The sequence below is a fragment of the Cyprinodon tularosa genome, unplaced genomic scaffold, assembly GCF_016077235.1.
Source record: "Cyprinodon tularosa strain WSP-4 unplaced genomic scaffold, ASM1607723v1 ctg229, whole genome shotgun sequence".
In the NCBI taxonomy this organism is placed as follows: Eukaryota; Metazoa; Chordata; class Actinopteri; order Cyprinodontiformes; family Cyprinodontidae; genus Cyprinodon; species Cyprinodon tularosa.
Window position 1 is genome coordinate 1305274 of NW_024038856.1, and position 20536 is coordinate 1325809.

Here is a 20536-nt window from a genome sequence, read left to right on the forward strand (position 1 = left end):
TGGACATGTGCCCAGAGGACAGTCAATGACCTCTCCTCTAAGAAAAACCTCCTAACAGTCATCACTAAAGTAGCTGGTTGTTCAAAGAGGTCTGTATCTAACAATAGAAAGTTCAGTGGCTGGTAAACTGTGGCAGGAAAACGTTCACCGACATAAGGGATAAGTAGAGTTTTGAAAGGTTTGTCAAGAAGATTGTAATAGGGAAACTTAACAATAGGAGGAAATCAAGATCCACCAGGCATGGACGGTCCAACACATGGACTACTAGAGTCCTACAAGACTGAGGAGAACGAGAACCAGAATGGTACTCAGCGATCCAAAGTCTTCTTTAACGATAAAGAAAAGTTTAAATTATATTTGAGATTAACGTTGTGCTTTAAGGTTTATAACTGGTAGTAGACGTTTGATATATCCTTGTGATTTGTATGCAAAAACTGATTGGCCTCCTTTAAGTGTTCGGAGAAACAATCATTTGATGATCCTAATATATAAATCTCTTCTTGGACTAACACCAACATACTTAAGCTCTCTTTTGCATAGATCTAGTTGTCCACATTTTTTAGGCTCAAATGTCTTTATTCTTCTACATGTTCTTTGTTTTCGAACTGATAAAGGAAATAAAGCATACGGTGTGTTGGCTCCTACAGCGTGGAATCAGCTCCAGTCTGAGCTCAAAATGTCAGACAATATTTCATTGGACTTATTTCGAGCGGTTCGTAAAGATAGACAACAAGCTTCTATGAAACAGTGTCACTGCTTTTAAGAATTTTTTATTGTTTTATATTTGTGCATATGTATTAATTTTTTTTTTTTTGTAACCAGGTTGCAGTGTATTGCGGATCTCTGCCCAGGTCCCCCTTGAAAATGAGATCCAAATCTCAATGGGGTTTACCTGGTTAAATAAAGGAGAAAAAAAACAGAATCAGTGTTTCTTCAAGCCCAGCATGAAGTTTCCTGTCAGTGAGGATTTAGGGAACCAGTCATCTACTGATTCTGATCGACTGGATTTTCTGCAGTCAACAAAGGGATCTACTGATATTTCAGATCGCCTACTTCTGCTGACAAGCTCGGTACCGACCCAATGACCCTGGAGAACCACATGAAGAATCTACGGAGTCAAGAGGAAGATTGGAGACACCAGAACCAACAATGCAGATGAGCTAAAGGCGACTATCAAAGCTAAATAGATTTCTAAAACATGCATATATGTAGATAAAAAACAAACAAACAGTTTTGACAAAGTTCTCCCCAAATAATGCACCACTTCCTGTTGATCTCTAAATCAAATCTCATTAAAATGAAACCTTATTTTCTGCTGTTAGTGTTATTTGGAGACAATAAAGTGTTTATGTCTTTGCAGCACCGAACCCTGATTTTAACATGTAAGGTTACTCAGGTCCCTCCCTGTTCTCACTCAGTTTCTCCTCCCCCAACATATCATCTTCACACCTTCACCTGCTGCTCCCACCATTCTGTCTTCCTTCCCTTCTTGTCTCAGTCTCACTCCATCCCACTTTCCCCCAAACCTCTCCCTATCTCCGTCTCATCATCCATCTCCACCCTCCTTCTCTCCCCTCTCTGTAGGCACTGCAGCGTGTCTAATGGTTCTGCTCCTTCTCAGTAGATCCACACTCAGCAGCAGCCTCCAAACCGCCGGCCTTATCAGAACCGACAGCCAGTTAGACCTGGAGCTATCACCCACCCACACCCACACAAGTAATTAAAACTGTGAGTCTGCACAACAGAACAGGCATCCCCAGAAGCAGCTGCACAGAAAGCTGATACATTGTTGTGCAACTTGAAATACAGTTACATACGCAAGATGCTGCAGCCAGGAGTCTGCACTAGAATGCAAAAGAATGCATGTGTGTGCAACTTCAACATGCCAGAGTCTCAAACAGCCAAACACACCAGGCAAATTGGATTTATGGATACCAACGCTGAACTGCAGAACAATGTGGATGCCTTTACAGATACTGCAGAGCGTGGATATCTAATGTGCTGTAGGGGGGAGGCGTCTCCTCTTGCAGGAGGGAAGGCAGGGAGGAAGAGGAGAGGAAGCAAAAGTCTGATATGAGAGACAAAGGGATTGGCAACATATTGAGAAGAAGAAGGGCAGAAGATAAGAAGGAGGGACAGGATTCATGTCCACTATTTGAGGAAATATAGAACTCAAGACTCAACAAAGCTTTAACACAATTGCTTTGAAGCTTTTACTTTGGTATAATCAGTTTTCTATAATCTCATACAGTCAGTGTAAAACAACTTTATATCATGTAATATTTCATAGCACTAATATAGGGAGATTTTAAACAAGGTTAAACATCTTATGTTAGCGTTCAGATAGTAAATAGACTGAATCTAATGACAGCTGAAAATAAAAATTTTGTCAATTTTTTTTTTAAATAAATAAGACAATTCAAGGTTGCTTTAACAAAGCTCTTACTGTTTTTCTTCCCAGTGAGTCTAGACACCTGGGATGTCACAGCTCACCAACCTTGAACATTATGACCAAATATTATTTAGGATATAGATGTATACCTGGAATATTTCAACGCTTTAAGATTCAGCAACGGAGAAATTAAAATCTCAAAATGATAAAACTTTGAAAAGCATCTGTAATACCTTTAGCATTCTATTATCAGCGGAAAATCTTGTAAATCTCTCAGCCTAAAGAAAATGTGGTAGGAAATATTTGTTCTTCAAGGAAGAAGAGAGGTCATTGATAATGAAACTCTGTAAAGATTGTTAGGATTATTATATTTAATTATGTGTGAATCTGTTAAACCCTAATATTACCTGCCTGTTGGGGTCAGTTTATTTAATTGGGACAGTTCCTCTTTCCAGATATGCAGTTATCCTCTTTATTACGGATGTGGCATAGATTTGGGAATGGAATGAGAGCGCTGTCCTTGACCTAAGAACAATGTGTAATATTTTGATACGACTAGAACCATGGATGTCTCCTCAGCTGCAAACATCTATGATGTACACAGAAGAGCTAGATGTGTATATATTTATCTTTTTATTCTTATTTTTTATCTTTATTATATTGTGTAGTTGGATGTGTGTATATACATATAAAACTGTAACTGGAACATGTAACAAAAGCAATTTCCCTCTGGGATTATTAAAGTGAGATGCTGTAACCCTATACAACTTCTCTGATCTGAGTAAGATTACAATTCATGTCAAAATCATGTTGTCATGTCTCATGGTTATTTAAAACATATACATTATGAAGTCTTATTTAAAGAGTTTGTCCCGAGTGATCCCTTCTCAGGAAAAAGAACCAGAGAGAGAAAACTTCAGAGATTTCCATAACAAATGGTGTTTCCTGTCCGGACTTGAAGAAGTTGTATCAGTAGAGGAGAGCAACTGATGGACCAACCTCACAGCTGCTGCAGCACAGAGGAGAGGAAATTCCTTTTTAACCCTTTAAAGTCAAGTGTATCACATTTAATACATGAGTTTTTAAGACTTCTGTATCATAATTGGGATGTTTTTTGTGCTTGAAAACCCAGACTTACCCAATCAGACACATGTAGTAAACAGAAAATGTGTAAAAGATTATATAGAAATGCTTAATGTATCAAAATTGATGCAAATAAATGTTCTAATTTAACTTATTCAAAAAGTATTTTTTTTTTTATTTCATTTGTCAGAAAGTGACTTGACAACTCTAATAGAGGAAATTGCATTTTCTGTCAATTATTATTTAACAATCGAGGCTTTAAAGGGTTAAATATCTTCAGTGCTTTTCCAGGGTTTGCTGCAGCCAGAAAGTTTGCCACAAAATATTGTGATTTTTAGCACTGAATCTATGAAGATACAATTTGGATTTCTGACAAAATATGTTGTCCCACCTTGGGCATGAAAAACCCAAACATTAAGCCCTCTTTTTACTTAGTTTTAGATGGAGCCCCATAGAGGGACAATTGATTCCTGTATAGCTCCTAAATATACTCAAAATTATTCTTCCAGTTGCCTTTTTAATACCTGTTCCTTCTGTAAATTAACTTATTGTGGGTTTATTTTACTTGATTCTAATTTATATTTTTTTAACAGTCAAATAGAATGTGGTTGCTTATTGTAAGAACTGAAAACACACTTTAAGTTAACATTTGACTGAGAAGCACTGATGCAGCTGTTGACTCCAGATGTGGTGAAGAAATAATTTAAACTGAGTCAATTCCCCTATTAGGATTAATTAAAAATTAATGTTGAGGGGTTAAACCAGCTTTATGTGGCCAATATATGTTTGTCTCTCTAAATGTTGAATGCATGTGATGTTGGACACTTAATTTCACTGTTTATGATGCATCTTTTAAATTAACTAAAATTGTTTTTCTGGCATTACTTTAATGTAATTTGAGTTTTTACAGGATTTGAAACGAGCTAAAAGTGAAAACTGCATTAAACAGTCTTTCAAGTGCAATAGTTTTCAGTTTTCTTTTTTAAAAATTACTCATTTTAGTGAAACAAAATACAGTTCTTAATAAATTTGTTTTTTATAAGTTGCAGGAAAAATGAAAAGCTACCCTTGAAAAAATGCATTCATGGTTAAACTGTTTTTTTTTTTATCCTGTTGGGTTTGGTCTTATTTATAAGAATACTAAATTGATTTTTTTTTTTCTGCAAACCAAACTGCAGTCTATGTACATATGGATGCAGTGAATCAGAGTGTGCATTCACACAGTAACCCTCCACCCAGTTTAGTTTGGCTCAGAGTCATGTCAGCAGCTGAAACACGCTGCAAAACGAGGTGTAATCATAGAGACTTTTATCATTTAAACCCTCCCAACAGATTATACTAGAAGCAGTTTTCCCTAATGATCCATAAAATGCATGAAAAACCTTGCATCCCCTTCCTCTCTGAGAGCACTGCTCCACTTTGCTCTGGAGCCAAGGGGACATAACATGCAGAGAAAATTATGCCAGTTATAACTGACTAAATATGGTTCCAGCCAATCAGTGCTGACTGGTTTTCAGACTGACCAATAGGAGGTGGGAACCTGCAGCTAGAGGAGGGTCTCTGACCTAAATGTGACCATGATCGATGAGGGGAGATTCCACAACAGATTCACTTTATTACAATAGTGAGTCTCTGTGCAGGGTCATTTCATTTGGCTTCATATTTATGAAATCCCACAATAATGTTTGGATCGATCTGTATCCAATGACTCTTCCTCTCTGATTTGGGGATTTTACAGTTATTCGTACCTCCAAGTGGATTTAGATTTTAAAATACTTTCACTGTCGTTTCCAAGAATTTTGGAAATCCCTATTGAGATCCCCCCTGTTAGGGCATTTAATCTCAGTTTAAATGCAGCTGCTCTGTGACGGTCTCAGAGGTTTGATAGATATGCGACGGTAAGAAGATGGAGCAACTGCAGACCTAACAAGATATAAGACACACTTTATTGATCTCAGAATGGAGAAATTCACTTGTCACATCGGCTCAATAGTTAAAAGAAGGTGTGGAAAGGAGGAAAAGTTGCATGGGGTATTTACAGTGCATCCTCATATGGATCTAGAAAAAAAAACATTTGGATTTGGCATTGTACATTAAGAACATGGAAGTCTAGAGAAACTGACAGACTGGACAAGGAGAGGATTATTCAAAGAACCAGCTAACAAGATGGGCAACTCTGGAGGAGCTGTAGAGATCAACAGCTCAGGTTGTAGAATCTGTTAATTCAACTTAATTTGTGGCTGAAAAAGAACTGTGTTAAAAGAAAGGAATTTGAAGATCAGCCAGACACATTTCATTTATTAAGTGCTTTACAACAACCACAGATTTATCAGAGTGTCGTACAATGGATACAAAAAAACTAGAAATGATAATAAAAAGGTAACAAGAAAGCAGGTAAATACAAATACGACACATCTAAGTAGAAATAAAAATGCCATCTTATGGGTAGATGTGTTAGAGGATGTGTTTACAATTTACCACAGCCATATGTGTCACAGCAGATGTGTTGTGCGACATACCACAAACAGAGGCTGTGGTTGAGGACTTGTCCTCCACATGCCCCTGAACACACCGTTCACAACACTGCGGTAGCAGCATGGGCCTGTGGAGCTGGTCAGAGGTGATGGGAAGTTAGATGGAGTTTAATCCAAACGAAAGCCTGTTAGAGGTTGAAGAAGACTTCAGAATAAAGATTCACTTTGCAACAGGACAGTCACCCTAAACATTCAGTCAGGGGTACGATTTATCCTGACTGTATGTATGTATGGCTGTAAAGCGCCTTGAGATGACTTGTCTTGTGAATTGTCGCTATATACATAAATTTTATTTAATTGGTTAAATGGTTTTAAATGAAGCAGGTTAATGGGCTAGAATGGCCTATCCAAAGTCCATGGTCATGAATACTTTTGAAGCCACTGTGTGAGATCGGGAGTCACGGAAAAGGACTAAAACAAAAACAAAAAAATGTTATTTGTCCTCCCTCTGGAAAAAAAATATGTATATATTAAAGGACAAACAGGACCTGTTTGAATCTGTTTGGAATTCCTTCATTAATTATGTCAAGACTTTGAATATCTCAGAAGATGGTGCCAGTAATGGAGAAAAAAAAAAGAACTGCAGTTCCCAAAGACAATTTATTGAAGGACATATACTGTCAAATTTAATTATCAGTATAAGAGGCTAAGCACGAAATGTGATCAGTCGAATTGGAACCAATATAGAGTGAGGCAATTTGTTGTCTCTAATTTATTTTGACTTGAACAGTAACGCTACTATTGCTGTGATCATATTTTGTATATTTTTCAAGATGTTTGTTTAAACTGCTAAAATTTGAATAAATATAGTTTGAGGAAAAAAACAACAACAAAAAACCTAACATCTCCTTGTTGAGTATCGCCCCCGTGTCACTAGGGGGCGATAGTGAGGCACTGATACCATTCTGAGCTGAAGGCGAAAAAAACAACAAAAACAGCTACAAGAAAAATCACAAAACCAAGATGGCGGTTCAGGAGACAGCAGCTCAGCTGTCCATGGCTCTGAAAGTCCAAGAATATCCCACTCTAAAGGTAAACACAGCACAAACTGTAACATGTCAATCCCCTATTCTAATCTACACCGTCATAACGTCCAGATCTGTTTAAAGGAGGATAATTAGTGGTTAATTAGAGACTGCTACGGCGAACATTACAGGGAGGCTGGGGTTAGCTAAACTAGCACAACCAGAAAACCAACCTCCTGGATTTAAAGAAGGATTTTAAAGTGTCAACACCATTTTTGGGGTATTTGGCGATTTTCTTCTTAGTTCGAAGATTTTTTATACCGAATCCTTACAAAAGTGCATAGTTGTTAGATTAAAATCGAGCTTGCTTTTGACTAACTGGATCCGTGAGAAAAGAAAAAAAAAAGCTTGCAGGATGGTTTTCTTGGAATAACTAGGGAAAAAGGTGTGGATTCTTTTATAAAATGTGAAAGTATCTGATAGCTTTTCTACCTGGTTCGGATTAATCCGTTTTGCTTCTGGTTATATCTACGAGAACCAGAAACAACATGGTTGATCTACCTTTCGGGGAAGAAATGACAGGATGCAGACGTGATTAGCCTGCTAACGTTAGCTCTGATCAGTGGAGGCAAACCGGTGGCTGTTAAATGCCGGTATGTGGTGCTGATTGGGAGGGAATGAGGAGGCTAGTTTATGGATGGTTGGGGGTTCCTGAGTCATCAGATTCCTGCCGCTTCTTTGTGCTTCAAAATGGCCAGTGGGAGAAATCCCAGCCGGCTGCCGCACACACGCACTGCTCCTCCATTCTCCCACTCAGCATCACTGCGACACCGTTAGGAGACGGGCTCCCGGTCCGGTGTGTCCAGGGACACTGTGAGTATCAGCTGAATGACAGCATCTGGGTCGGAACCGAGGGGGTAAAATGTTACCAGGGTGATGAAAAAAGGCTGTGGAGAAAAGCATCGCTATGGTTCTGCTGCAGGAAGGTGTTGGGCACCATTTTGGGACAGGGCTGATGTTCTATCTGAAGAGGATCATCTGTAACATGATGCCTCCATTATTAACTAAATTCATCAGCTGCTGGGTTTTTATGTCCTCGTTTTAGTTATGGTTTAATCAAAAGAGCAATAAAGAAACCCTTTGATAATAATACCCGAGCTTATGTGTGCAGATTTAAAGGGAAGACACCTACATCATGAAATCCTGGAAATGATTCATATACTTCAATTTATAGTACATTCATAAAGCATATCATATATGCTATATAATACTATAATACAGTCATCGATAAAACAAAATAATCCTAACAATAGGTGAACCTTTTTAAATTCATTCATTCGCAAAAATATTTGCAAAGATTTTACCAAATCAATTCAGTTTGTCTATATGGCGCCAATTCACAGCATGTCATCGAAGGCACCTTATAGAGACGATTCAACCAAATCATACAGTCAGATTGGTTCATAGTTTTCTATCTAAGGAAATCCAGCTGATTGCATCAACTCCACAAAAGGATAAATATTTAACTTTTATAGAAGTGGGAATAGCTGTCAGTTAATTGATTTTCTTCAATTAATGCTCAGCCCAAAGGTCATGTTTGTTACAGTAGAAAAATAAATATACCCATTGAAAAGTAATCAACATTTTAACTTGAACCAAAGCACCGTTAAGAATATTTCATATTTTAAATAAAACTTCTGTGTTTAATTGTAATTTTTTTTGTGTACAGTAAGTAACAAATGTTCTCTTCTATAAAATCTGTTTTTTTCCTCCTTCAGAGGTCGTGCAGCATTTGGGCATAGACTCAGAATGCTGAATTGATTTCCTAACAGATTCTGGAAAACATTTAACAACACAGTCAACTTTGTATCAGCTGAATAATGATAAAATGCTCTATATAACTGCTTGTATCAATGAGCAACTGGAAGAATAATTTCTTCCTTTTTTGGGGTTTTTTCCTGTTTACATTTTAATTCAGAAACAGGAAAAGTCTTGTTCTCCTACAGTAATAACTTTATGGCGACCTGTGCTTTATGTCTGCTTAATATTGGACCTGTTGGATGTTCTGATCCACTCTTGAGCCCCAAATCTCACACAGATTTCACCTACAGACTAATTTTAGGGGCATGGTTGTGATTTCCAGATGCTTCTGGGTTTTTGTACTCTCTTAAATCCTTCTAGAGTCGGAGTTTTCTGATTGAGACATCAAAAGGCTTCATCTTATGTGTTTTGCATAAAGATATAATCATGTCTTTAAGCATTCGTTAAATCTAAAAATTTGCTTTTCTCTGAAAGCCAATTTAAAGCTACTATATGTCTAGTTTACAATATATTTTCTTGTCATCTGCTTTTGTCTACGTGGGACTCATTGATTAATTGGACATAATTAATAACAGTCGGACATCTAAATAATAACGGCTGTATTTTCCACTTAGTTGTGGATTATCCATTTGTTCCCACACGGTTTAAGTTGGTAGGTGAAACATTAACCTGTTACATAACAGATGTTGTACAAACTGTTATTTTTTTTATTTGACATAATTAATAATCACAAACTATGCTACAGCTGCAAATCGGTACCTTTCTCATCTCTTTATTCGAGAGTTTAGATTCTTTTACATGTTTAATAGGTTAATGTATCCGATCCTTGTTCTGATCAATTTTCAGTCAGAATTTTTTAGCTTTATTTACAAAAAGATTCATTGTTTTGACATGCATATCCTGATTCTCAGACTTTGGAACCAAATTTCAGAAATGTTGAGCTTAGAGGATGAGAATAATTTTCATTAGTCAAGATGAGTAAAGTGAGTTTAGTTATTGGTCACTTTGGATCAGGCTTTTCTTGACATTTTTTGTGAGATCCTGTTTCATCTCTGCAGATGGTTCTTGTCAACCCAGTCACTCCAGTTTTAGGTGAGAAGGAGATTCTAGGAGGCCTTTGGAACAGTTAAGACAGTTGGATATTTTCTAGGAAAACAGATTCCTGTCTAAATAGAAGCATGGTCGAAGGAATCCATCTGGGAGGCCGTTTTCTCTTCCAGTAAACACCATACGTCTGAGCTGAGGTCTCTGCCCTCAGAAAATAACGCAACATGTGAAACATAAGGTCCCATTCTGCCATCGGAGTTTGGAACAGATCTCTGAAATCCTAATAAACTGTGTTTCCTCCTAAGGGTGCATTTCCTAGTCAGTCCAGCTTGAGGGGAAGAATCCCGTCAGTGGATCAGAGGCTGCAATGAAAAGAAGCTTCCCGGCTTAATCAGAAACGGCCACATGCTACTAGCTATACAACATGGATTAGACAAAGTCATTTTGGATATAAAAAAAAAAAAAAAATGGAATAAAAAAAAATTAAAAATACACAAAAATTCTTTAAGTATTAAATAATATAAATCAATATACTTGATTGGAGGACTGGCTGTTTTTTTCGTCCTGCTTCTCTGCACATCTACTGTATTGATTCTCTATTTTCCATTTATTTGTTGGCTTTTTACCTCTGTAGAATTACTTTTTATCATCGTCCTTCAAGTGGGGCGGTTTGCCTCAGCTTGATCTGACAGACTCTGACATAAAGATGTCTTCTGATCTCCTGAAAAAAAAATCTATTTATATGATTCAAAATGTGGTTGTGGCTTGATTCTTTTTTCAAAATCTTAAAACTTCATCAAAACAGCAGCCTTAAACTGAACTCAGTCCACTTTCACCACACCGTAGCGTTGTCTCACCAGGTGCCGTACGAGACTCTGAACAAACGGTTCCGAGCGGCCCAGAAGAACATCGACCGGGAGACGAGTCACGTCACCATGGTGGTTGCAGAGCTGGAGAAGACCCTCAGCAGCTTCCCGGTGGTTGACTCCGTGGTGTCACTGCTGGATGGAGTGGTGGAGAAGCTCAGTGCTCTGAAGAGGAAGGTGAGACAGCTGCTAACGAAGATGAGCACCACTTCTAAAGTATCACAATAGTTGTTATGTAAATCTAACAAAGTAAAAAACCACTCTATTCCCTCTAGCTCTATATATTTTTGTTCTGACTATAAACTTGTTTTATTAAACCACTTTCCACGCAACTAGAAGTAGATATTTATGTTCATGTTGCTGCAATGGCCGACAATACTTGTACCACTGCTGCTCATTTATTCAGATTTGAAAGCTCAGAATAAAAAAATAAGATTAATGTCCAGATTAATGTCATTTTCACTGTGAATTATAAAAAAAACTTATTCATTTTCACCTGTTACAGATTTACAAATGAAAACTTTTTTCACAAAAAATCAACAGCAAGTAGGAAATTTTATGTCAGGTTCCCATGAGGATGGTCAGACTGATCCATTGGTCATAACAGGAAACTATCTTCTGCTCAGTGTGGAGTTAATAAGCAAATACAATTAGAATAGAGGCTTTAAATGCTGAATCTAGGGCTGCAACTAACGATTATTTTAAAAATCGATGAATCGGCCGATTATTTTTTCGATTAATCGATGAATCGAACAAAAAATATTTTTTATATTAACCTCTTTATTCCAAAATAAACATTTTAGACAGAACAAACAAGCACACAAGTACAGGTTGCTTATTAACTGTACTGGTGCAATATGAAAAATAAATGTTTGTGTTAAAACTACGCAAACTTACATGAGAAATGTAGCTGTATATCCACAAAATATAAGGTACTTTGTTTCATAAAGCGCAAAAAAAGACATTTTTGTATTTAAAAGCCCCTAAGGGGTTTAAACAATAGGTCCCCCCATTTCAACAAATGAGTTTTTTTAGACTAGAAGAGTTCTGCCTTTTAAGACAGGAAAGTATAGCAGTTAAAGTTGCTTCTTGAGAAAATACTTAACCATAGAGATAAAAATAGCCCTGTGATTCAAATTATAATTTGTATTTGGAACAAAAATGAGAGAACTAGGGGTGCTAAAAACACATCCTCCAAAGACAGATATTTACATGGGAATGTGGCAAATATAATTAATTGACATATTACTGATCTTGCTGGATTTTATTCTGCTTTACTTCCATAAATTGCAGGATCTTTACTTTATTTTTGCCAGAAGATTTAAACTTTAAAAGCCTTGCCCTCATAATTTGCAAGTTCATTTATTTATAAAGTAAATATAAACGCTGCTTAAGCTAATTCAAATGAAATTAAAAGTAAAATAAGTAGCCAACCTTATCACTGTCTGTAACCTACTAACACGGTAAGGAAAGCATCAGATGAGCTACCTGAGAAACTAACGTTACGTTTCCCCACTTTAAAATGAAACAAACATGGTGGTTCCGTGCCATGTTAATTTGTTTTGACACAAGTTGCATGTTACGACTTTTTTCACTTTACAAAGCGCAGGCTATTTTAATTATTGTGATCAATTTGCGCCGTCAATCCCGGCGCATGCGCGCTTCATTTGCAGTCTGGACGCTGAGGGTAAACATCCTCTGACTGCAGCGCTGAGAGGGACTCCTGCGGGAGAGAGAGAGCGGGGTTGGGATGGGGGAGGCGCCCCACGGCAGAGTAGGAACGATACATGCTTTCACGTAAGAGTCTCCAAAAGCCGCCAGTGACACCGTAAAAAGTCGCTAGATTTGTCGCTAGTCGCTTTTTTGAAAAATAGTCGCTGGAGGGGTCTGAAAAGTCGCTGAGTTGGCAACACTGCACCTGCGGCGCTGGCTCGCTCTGCCGTATTTTTTTCTTCTTCAGTCAAGTGGATGTGATGACGGCGGCGGCGGGGGACGCATTAATCGCGCGACACAACTAATCGATGATAAAATTCGTTGCCAACGCTTTTAAAAATCGATTTTTATCGATTTTATTGATTCTTTGTTGCAGTCCTAGCTGAATCCTCACCTGAATTCAAGGTTGTTTTGAAATGGGACACAGTGATCATGCATGGCTACCTGAAGGTTGTCGTCAAGGTTTTACTTCAGTGGAGATTTAAAACCTTTCCTTGTTCCAACAATAGCTATGTTGTAGTGGAGAGGCCCTGAGCATCACCAGCATATCCTGTGTTTTCTAAAGGCTGCCGAGTCGATTCAAGCAGAAGATGAGAGCGCCAAGCTCTGCAAGCGTCGCATCGAGCACCTTAAGGAGCACAGCAGCGACCAGCCTGGTTCTGTCAACCTGTGGAAGAAGAAACGCATGGACCGCATGATGGTGGAGCACCTGCTGCGCTGTGGCTACTACAACACAGCTGTGAAGTTGGCCAGACAGAGTGGTATAGAGGTGATCACAGGGTCTCCTGGCTATCATATGTTCCTCTGTATCTTCTCTGATTTACATATAAAGTGATCAATTCTGCCACCTCTGTTAGGATCTGGTGAACATTGAGATGTTCCTCACAGCTAAGGAGGTGGAGGAGTCTTTGGAGAGGCAGGAGACGGCCACGTGCTTGGCCTGGTGCCATGACAACAAGTCCCGCCTCCGCAAGATGAAGGTATGTAAAATTCAGCATTTGGACCATATTGCCTTCATTCTCAGACCGTGAGATATATTTTAACTAACAAAATAAGTATTATAAGCTCTATTTTACTCATTGGATGGCGAGGATTCATCTGAAAGGGAGAACCAGGCTGAATCCCAAACCGCCCCCTAACCATTAACCCTTAACCATCAAGTGTGACTCGTAGTGAAGTCACACTGACAGCTGTGGAAAGTGCCTGGATTGTACGTGGGGGTAAAAACCTGAATGGGATGACCTACTCCCTCCAATGGAATGGGAAAGTCACTGATCTCTATTTATTTACTGGATTGCGTATTGCCCAGAAAAAAGTGAAGCCACCGTCCGCCATGCTGTTACTCCCCACTCTCACAGAGATATGCAGAAAAAATGTCTACATGTGTAGCATTTGGCTGCAAAAACAACCAGTTTGCCGGCTGTGGGAAGTTTTTTTCAAAGGTAATTTCAGTGTCAGTGTGTGCATACATACTTGTTTGTATTATTTTTGTTTTTCAAATGATCAGATTCTTGTTGTAAATAAGCAAAAAGCAAAATATGAACTTGGTGTTGCCTGTTATTCTACCAATTGATGTGATTTTGCTAGTGTAGAAATGAGCTCTGGGGAGTTATTAAATTGGTTCATTAAATTAGCTCTATTGTAAATCTGTCAGATTTGAAGGCTAATGCACAGACAATGAAGAAAAGTATATGGCATCATGCATGCACAATTTGCAAATAGAAAAATACTAAAGCATTAACAGACATATACTTGTAATTCAGTCTTTATGTAAAATCTTAAAATTATATGTAAGATGTAATTACCATAAAAATAAAATAAATAAATGTAAATAATCAATTTAGCACATTTGGCACATCTGTATTATGCTCCATTAACACATACAATTTGTATAATATGTCATTTTACATGATTTATAGACTTGACTGCAATGTGATGTGCCTATTTTATGTATTATAAGTTAAAGTAATCTACTTATTCTGTGAAACAGCAAGTGTGTAAGGAATTTATCTTTATTTTAAAAGTCTTAAGTTCCCCTGAAAATGACAACATCATCGTTGTTCGATGCTGTAGCGCACATATTGTTTACGTTGTGACCGATCTAACTAGGGAGTACCAATATGGCGATCAGTGGCTTCACTTCAACCCCGTACTACCAACTGGCAATTGGCAATCCAGTGAGAAAATAGAGACCAGTGGGGAAAGCAGTCGTTCCTATGGCAACACAGTGAAACCTCATGTGTGGCTGTAGTTCTGTGTTGCAGGTTAAGAACATTAAACATTTTCTATTTTCTTAAAAATTAATCTCTCCAGTCAAATAGAACTATTTCTTTTTAGGGATAAATTATGTCTTTTTCTTTTTCCTAACTCGTGATTTTCTGTCATTGTGATAGAGCTGCAGCCAGCCAGCAGAACTTACATTTGAATGCACGTGTTTCCTCCACCACTAGTTCACCGTTACACCTGCTGCTTAATCCAGCGAGCCTGCAGCTGATGCAGACTCACTATTTAAGGGCTCCCATGATTTTGGACGGCACTTAATGGGGCAGACCCTCTCTGGGAAAGCACAAAGGGTTGGTGTTCAGGGGCTGCTTTTTGGATTCAGCCCCAATGTTACAGACAAGTTCCTCTGAATAGGGAGCAGGTTCCATCAAGAGTAGCATCAACATCAGCAGAGGCTAAATAAATAGTCTTTGACTTGAGGGATATGTTTATCTCCTGAAAGTTCACACTGTTGTTATTTCTGTAGATTAATCAAAATCTCAATTGCAAAATTAAGATAAAACACCTGCGTTAGAACTTGTTGATGTAAAATTGAGTTTAAAGCTGGAACCTAGACTCATCATGGATATAAATGCAGAAATTTGGGGAATTTTAATTATTTATGTACATAAATTTTAATCTTTTTTTTTTTTTTTTTGGCCTGACTTTAAGCCCTTTAAAACCAGTTCAGGTGTTTTAGGTCATTCTACTGTTGGAACAGATCCTTCTGTGCAGGTAACCAGATTTAGTGCAGTGTTGTATGGTTTAAAAAAGTATTTATTTGATTCCCTTTGAACAAATTCAGATTAAACTCACTTGACAGATGTTCTGTTAAAAAATGACCCACCAGACTTCAAGCTACAGCCAATCAGGCTTGCTTTCTAAAAGCATTTTTACAACGGATTTGAGAGTCTGGTTCTTGCAGCTTTGGGAACTTTAAGAGGTTAAAGTTCAGATAATTTCCCCCTTCATTTTGCAGAGCTGTCTGGAGTTTAGCCTGAGAATTCAGGAGTTCATTGAGCTCATCAGACAGAACAAGCGTATGGATGCAGTCCGGTACTTCACACAGAACTCAACACACACTTTACACTCATTTTCCTCTAAGAAGCAGCATTTATTTAAACTGTCACAACTGAGTTTGTTGGTCTCTGTTTGCTCACATCAGACATGCAAGGAAGCACTTCAGCCAAGCAGAAGGAGGACAGCTGGATGAGGTCCGGCAGGTGATGGGCATGCTGGCCTTCCCATCAGATACACACATCTCCCCATATAAGGTACCAGTACTGGGAATAATCCAACTTTGGTCACAGTTACACTGCAGATTACAGGAGAGCTGGATGATATGAAGTAGCATCTTCCAGCCACCAGATGGCGCCTGTTGTCTTAACAAGACCAAGCTAACTAAACTACAGGCTACATTTAAATTATGTTTAGTTTACAATAAAAACAACATGGAGTCAAGCAAACCTTTCAATTATTTTGCAGTTTAAATCAATTTGTGAATCCAACAAAATTCTCTTTATAAATGAAACACAGTTGAGTCCAGTTAGTAAAGTATTGCAGAATTATTCCACATTACATGACGGATCAGTGGAAATACAGCTTGTGGTTTTTGTCATCTTTACTCAGATTGCAGAAATAAATAGGACATATTTAAGTAGTTTATTTTGATAAGGGTTCCTATTTGTTGTAGAAACGGTTTAACAAGTTTGTCCTGTTTTTTTGCCCAAGTACAACGGGAACCTCACCCTAAAAATGTCCTCAGTTTGTTTCTCACTGGTTGAATAAACAAATATAAACCAGAAACTGTTTTTTTTTTTTATAAAATGGATCATGAGTATAAAATAAAATAGCTCATCTTGGGCTGTTCTGAGTATTTTCGATTTTGAAAAGAAAAAACGGGGGTAACCCGAACTGAAAGTTGCGATTCACACATTAACTTTACCCCAATGGTGTTTAAGAAGGTTCTTGACTATTTTGTTAGCAAGTTTTTTCATTCTTTCTATCTGAGCTAAGCTGTGGAGGCAGTGCATGGTACTATTTGTGTCTTTCTCTGCAGTTGTATGCATGCTGCTCAGATAGAAATTATTTGGCTTATTATCCTCATGGGGGAAACTTCTCCATGGGCTTTTTGTTTCCATCAGGATCTTTTGGATCCAGCTCGCTGGAAAATGCTGATCCAGCAGTTTCGATACGACAACTACAGACTCCACCAGCTGGGAAACAATTCTGTCTTCACAATCACCCTGCAGGCTGGTCTTTCAGCCATCAAGACGCCGTATCCTTTATTTACACTAACCTTTGGGCTCCTTCTCAAAAGTCCAAACTTCTTTAAACTGTCCCTATAAATGTCTGAATTTAGCCTCTTTATTTATAATGATTGATCAAGCAGCTTGTTGCTGGAGCTTTAACAGCCTGAGCTAAAGTCTCTGCATCAAGCTGGGAGATTGTCCGGGATATGTGCAGTCTGTAGAGATGTTAGCTGGACCTGGATGGAGGAAAGGTCAGATCTGATTAAGCTCTTTGCAGACCCAGTTATTCTTTATCATTCTTAACTCATCCTTTCAGTCAATGCTACAAGGAGGATGGCTCCTCCAAAAACCCAGACTGCCCAGTTTGCAGTAAATCTCTTAATAAACTGGCCCAGCCGCTGCCCATGGCTCACTGTGCCAACTCCAGGCTAGTCTGTAAGATCTCTGGGGAGGTCATGAATGAGAACAACCCTCCAATGATGCTGCCTAACGGATACGTCTACGGCTACAACGTAAGTCCTCTCCGTGACAAAACCATGTTGCATATGTTAATTCTGGACAAAATCATGGAAACTCTACTCTGGTTCTTTTTGGTTTTATATCCTCAGTCCCTGCTGTCCATTCGCCAAGACGACAAAGTTGTGTGTCCCAGAACCAAAGAGGTCTTCAGCTTCTCTCAGGCAGAGAAGGTCTACATCATGTGATCACATGGAGCTTCTCAGTGTTGACGAGATCAAGTTATGGCCCTGCCCTCCATCATTGGTGACCTGGCCCACTCAGAACCAGCAGTGGAGCTGTGACCCAGCGCCCTTCATCCCCCAACCCCCCTCTTACCAATAGATAACTTTATCTCACAGAAACTGGGCTCTTCTTTCAGACTGTTTAGATGTGACTAGAAGTTGTTTGACCTGATCCATTCAAGCACATGGACTATCAACATTTTCATCATCTTAAAGGCCTTTACTCTGAACATTAGAGTCTAGACAAAAGGAGTGAGTGGAAACTGTTAGTTAGATGTTTGATTTTACTACAACAAATAAAAAAGAACTTGTAAAGGATTACTTGGGAGTTTTTTTCATTTTACAAATAGTTTCTTTTATTTTTACATTAACTCAGTGTTATAACATTTGGGGTTGGTCCCTTTTTTTTTGTAAAAAAAAACAAAACAAAACAAAAAAAAACAATCTCGTCCTACGATCCATGATGGAAAACAATCCATCAGTGTCTTCCTTCTTAGTGATATTTGGGAAACGCAGCCTCAATTGATCAGCTATAGGTCCTATTTTAGCAAATATCTATAGTTGTCTCGTAATGATTTGACAGTTTTGAGAAAGCAGGCTGTTTCAGTAAAGGTGTGAAAAGTTTCTATTGCCATGCAGGACACTTAGCTAGACAAGAACCTCTGGTTTCAATTGTTTTTATTCTTCATGTGAATCAACTTTTCATTTCACTGTGATTTTCCTTCAGCTTTACTCACAATTAGTTTGTTACACTTACATATGCTATTGATGCTTTTTATAGGTTTCATTTTCTAACCGTTGACCTAGCACCAATAACAGGTGTGTAGCATTAAGGGGCGCCAGCAGATATTTAATGGTGGTACTGTTTAAGCCGCAACAAAACTGTTGATCCAACACTGCTGCCTTTCCTTTCAAAGTCAAAGGGGACGACCTTGAGTTACCTGAGTACATGAATCATTCTTGTCCTGCATGACCTAAGTACATAGTGTAAAGTGGATGAGGAGAAGCTTTTAGCTTCGGCATCTACTGATTTCTAAATGTTCAAGTTTAAAACATCCCAGAAAAAAAAAACGGATTCAATGCAGGTTTTATTTGGTCCTTTCTCCTTGTTAACCGGCCCACATTTGTATCCGTATGTGATCTGGAAGTGTATCTGTGAAGGAGCAAACTGTCATGTGTGTTTGTATTGGTAGAATAGAAACCGGGAATGTTTTCGAGAGCTCAATGTCTCATAAAGATCTTAGTCAAACTTTGGATTTCAGTGTTTTGTTTATTTGCATATTTGCAGAATCTGATTGGCTCACGTGACTGAAGGGTGTGACGTTAACTTTCTATCTGAGCTAAGCTGTGGAGGCTTAGCATACTACTATTGGTGTCTTTATCTGCAGTTGTATGCATGCTGCTCAGATAGAAACAGGTCCCAGCAGGTATGTTGATGTGGAAATCGATCCTACTGCCGCATCAGACCCATAAAAGTCAACATGTTTTTAGTGCAGACACTGAAGAGCTGATAATATAGGATGACACAGTTCTCATATGACATGTTAAATAAATTGGGAAAACATAGTGAAACACCTCACTAAAGTATGGATACATCTGGAACCTGTTCATATTGATTATACAGTGGAGAAATGTACTCGTTACATCAACACAAATAATCAAAGGAGAATAAGAAGGTGCATGGGCTATATACAGTGCGTCCACATATGACAGCTGTTTTTGTTTGTCATGTTTGCTTTAAGGAACAAAGAGGAATAAAAACAACTACAAACTGTAGAAATATTAGGGGATTTTCTGTAAAATCTTACATTTAGACACTTAAGTAATCTAGTTTGAAACATTTAATTATAAATCAGTCCATTTGTGTGCAAACCAATCAATTAAGTTCTGGTTAGGTTCTAAAACAATCTCCCAACCTTTAAAAAAATATCAATTCATTATCTGAACATGGAAATGGGGTCTACAAGGAAACATATTAGTCAAACATTTTACACAACTGTTCTTCTATTCATTATGTCAAATAGAAAGTCAGAAATCATCATGGCAGTTATATTCCAGCAGCCATGTGGGGGAGACAGAAAACACGTGGCTGAAGTTTCTGTTTAAAGCTTAAAACTGAACTTTTATTATGTCTGTTTGCAAAACATTTTCTATTGTATAGCTGAACATTTCACATTACACTTAATGGCACATTATGGTGGCAGCATCATTTTATTTTCTCAGGCAGGGACAATGAAGACAAAAAGGAATTAAATGTAGTATTATACTAAACTACATATATCTTTTAAAGGAGAATGGGAAACGAGCGTAAATCCTCAACGGTGTCCCTGAAAAGGGGGACATTAGTCGCCTTTATTCTGCGGGGGTTGGTCCCCATCATGGGGACCCCATCCCCCCTTCTCTTTTATGTCGGTTTTGTTTCATGTTTCAGTGAATAAAGGTTAATATTAATATATAAAATCGTTAGAAATGCAAAGTTTGATTCTTCAAATCCCCGAATGGAATGAAAATGAATCCCCTCATTTATTAAGACATTACAGAAGTTGTTTAAGCAAACGTCTTTATGAAGCGTTGCGTCGAGCTATATTTTGACCTCTTTTAGTTATGATTAGAAGCTAACACTGCTTTATTCTTATTTTTTCTTTTATCGCCTTTAACATTTTTAAAGGATGAGAGACTTACTGATATTAACCACAACGGAATAAATACAACGCCTTCCATTTATTTGAAATGCATTTATAATGTCTTTGTCGCCATTACGTGATTTTTCAAGATGTCCGATTCACCCCTCCCCCTCCGCAAAGACACCGGAAAAGGCGTCGTTTCTGTGTCGTCATTGCAGTTCATTTATATAAAGCTGC

The 20536-nt window shown here is 38.1% G+C and overlaps 1 protein-coding gene across 1 annotated transcript; it reads left to right on the top strand.

Moving 5' to 3' along the window:
* Positions 1-6920: 6920 nt before the first annotated feature.
* Positions 6921-17771, top strand: maea (macrophage erythroblast attacher, E3 ubiquitin ligase). The gene is made up of 9 exons (XM_038286714.1): positions 6921-7041; positions 10703-10885; positions 12987-13190; positions 13279-13401; positions 15663-15739; positions 15849-15957; positions 16828-16961; positions 17252-17447; positions 17544-17771. Exons 1-9 carry the CDS (start codon positions 6973-6975, stop codon positions 17637-17639), a joined length of 1191 nt encoding a protein of 396 aa, XP_038142642.1. The 5' UTR covers positions 6921-6972; the 3' UTR covers positions 17640-17771.
* Positions 17772-20536: the final 2765 nt, after the last annotated feature.

Excerpts from the sequence above, each read along its gene's own strand:
- maea (XM_038286714.1), top strand. The coding sequence starts at position 6,973 with ATGGCGGTTCAGGAGACAGCAGCTCAGCTGTCCATGGCTCTGAAAGTC. Across the intron at positions 10,886-12,986 it reads TCAGTGCTCTGAAGAGGAAG|GCTGCCGAGTCGATTCAAGC; the intron begins GTGAGACAGCTG and ends TGTTTTCTAAAG. Across the intron at positions 13,191-13,278 it reads CCAGACAGAGTGGTATAGAG|GATCTGGTGAACATTGAGAT; the intron begins GTGATCACAGGG and ends CACCTCTGTTAG.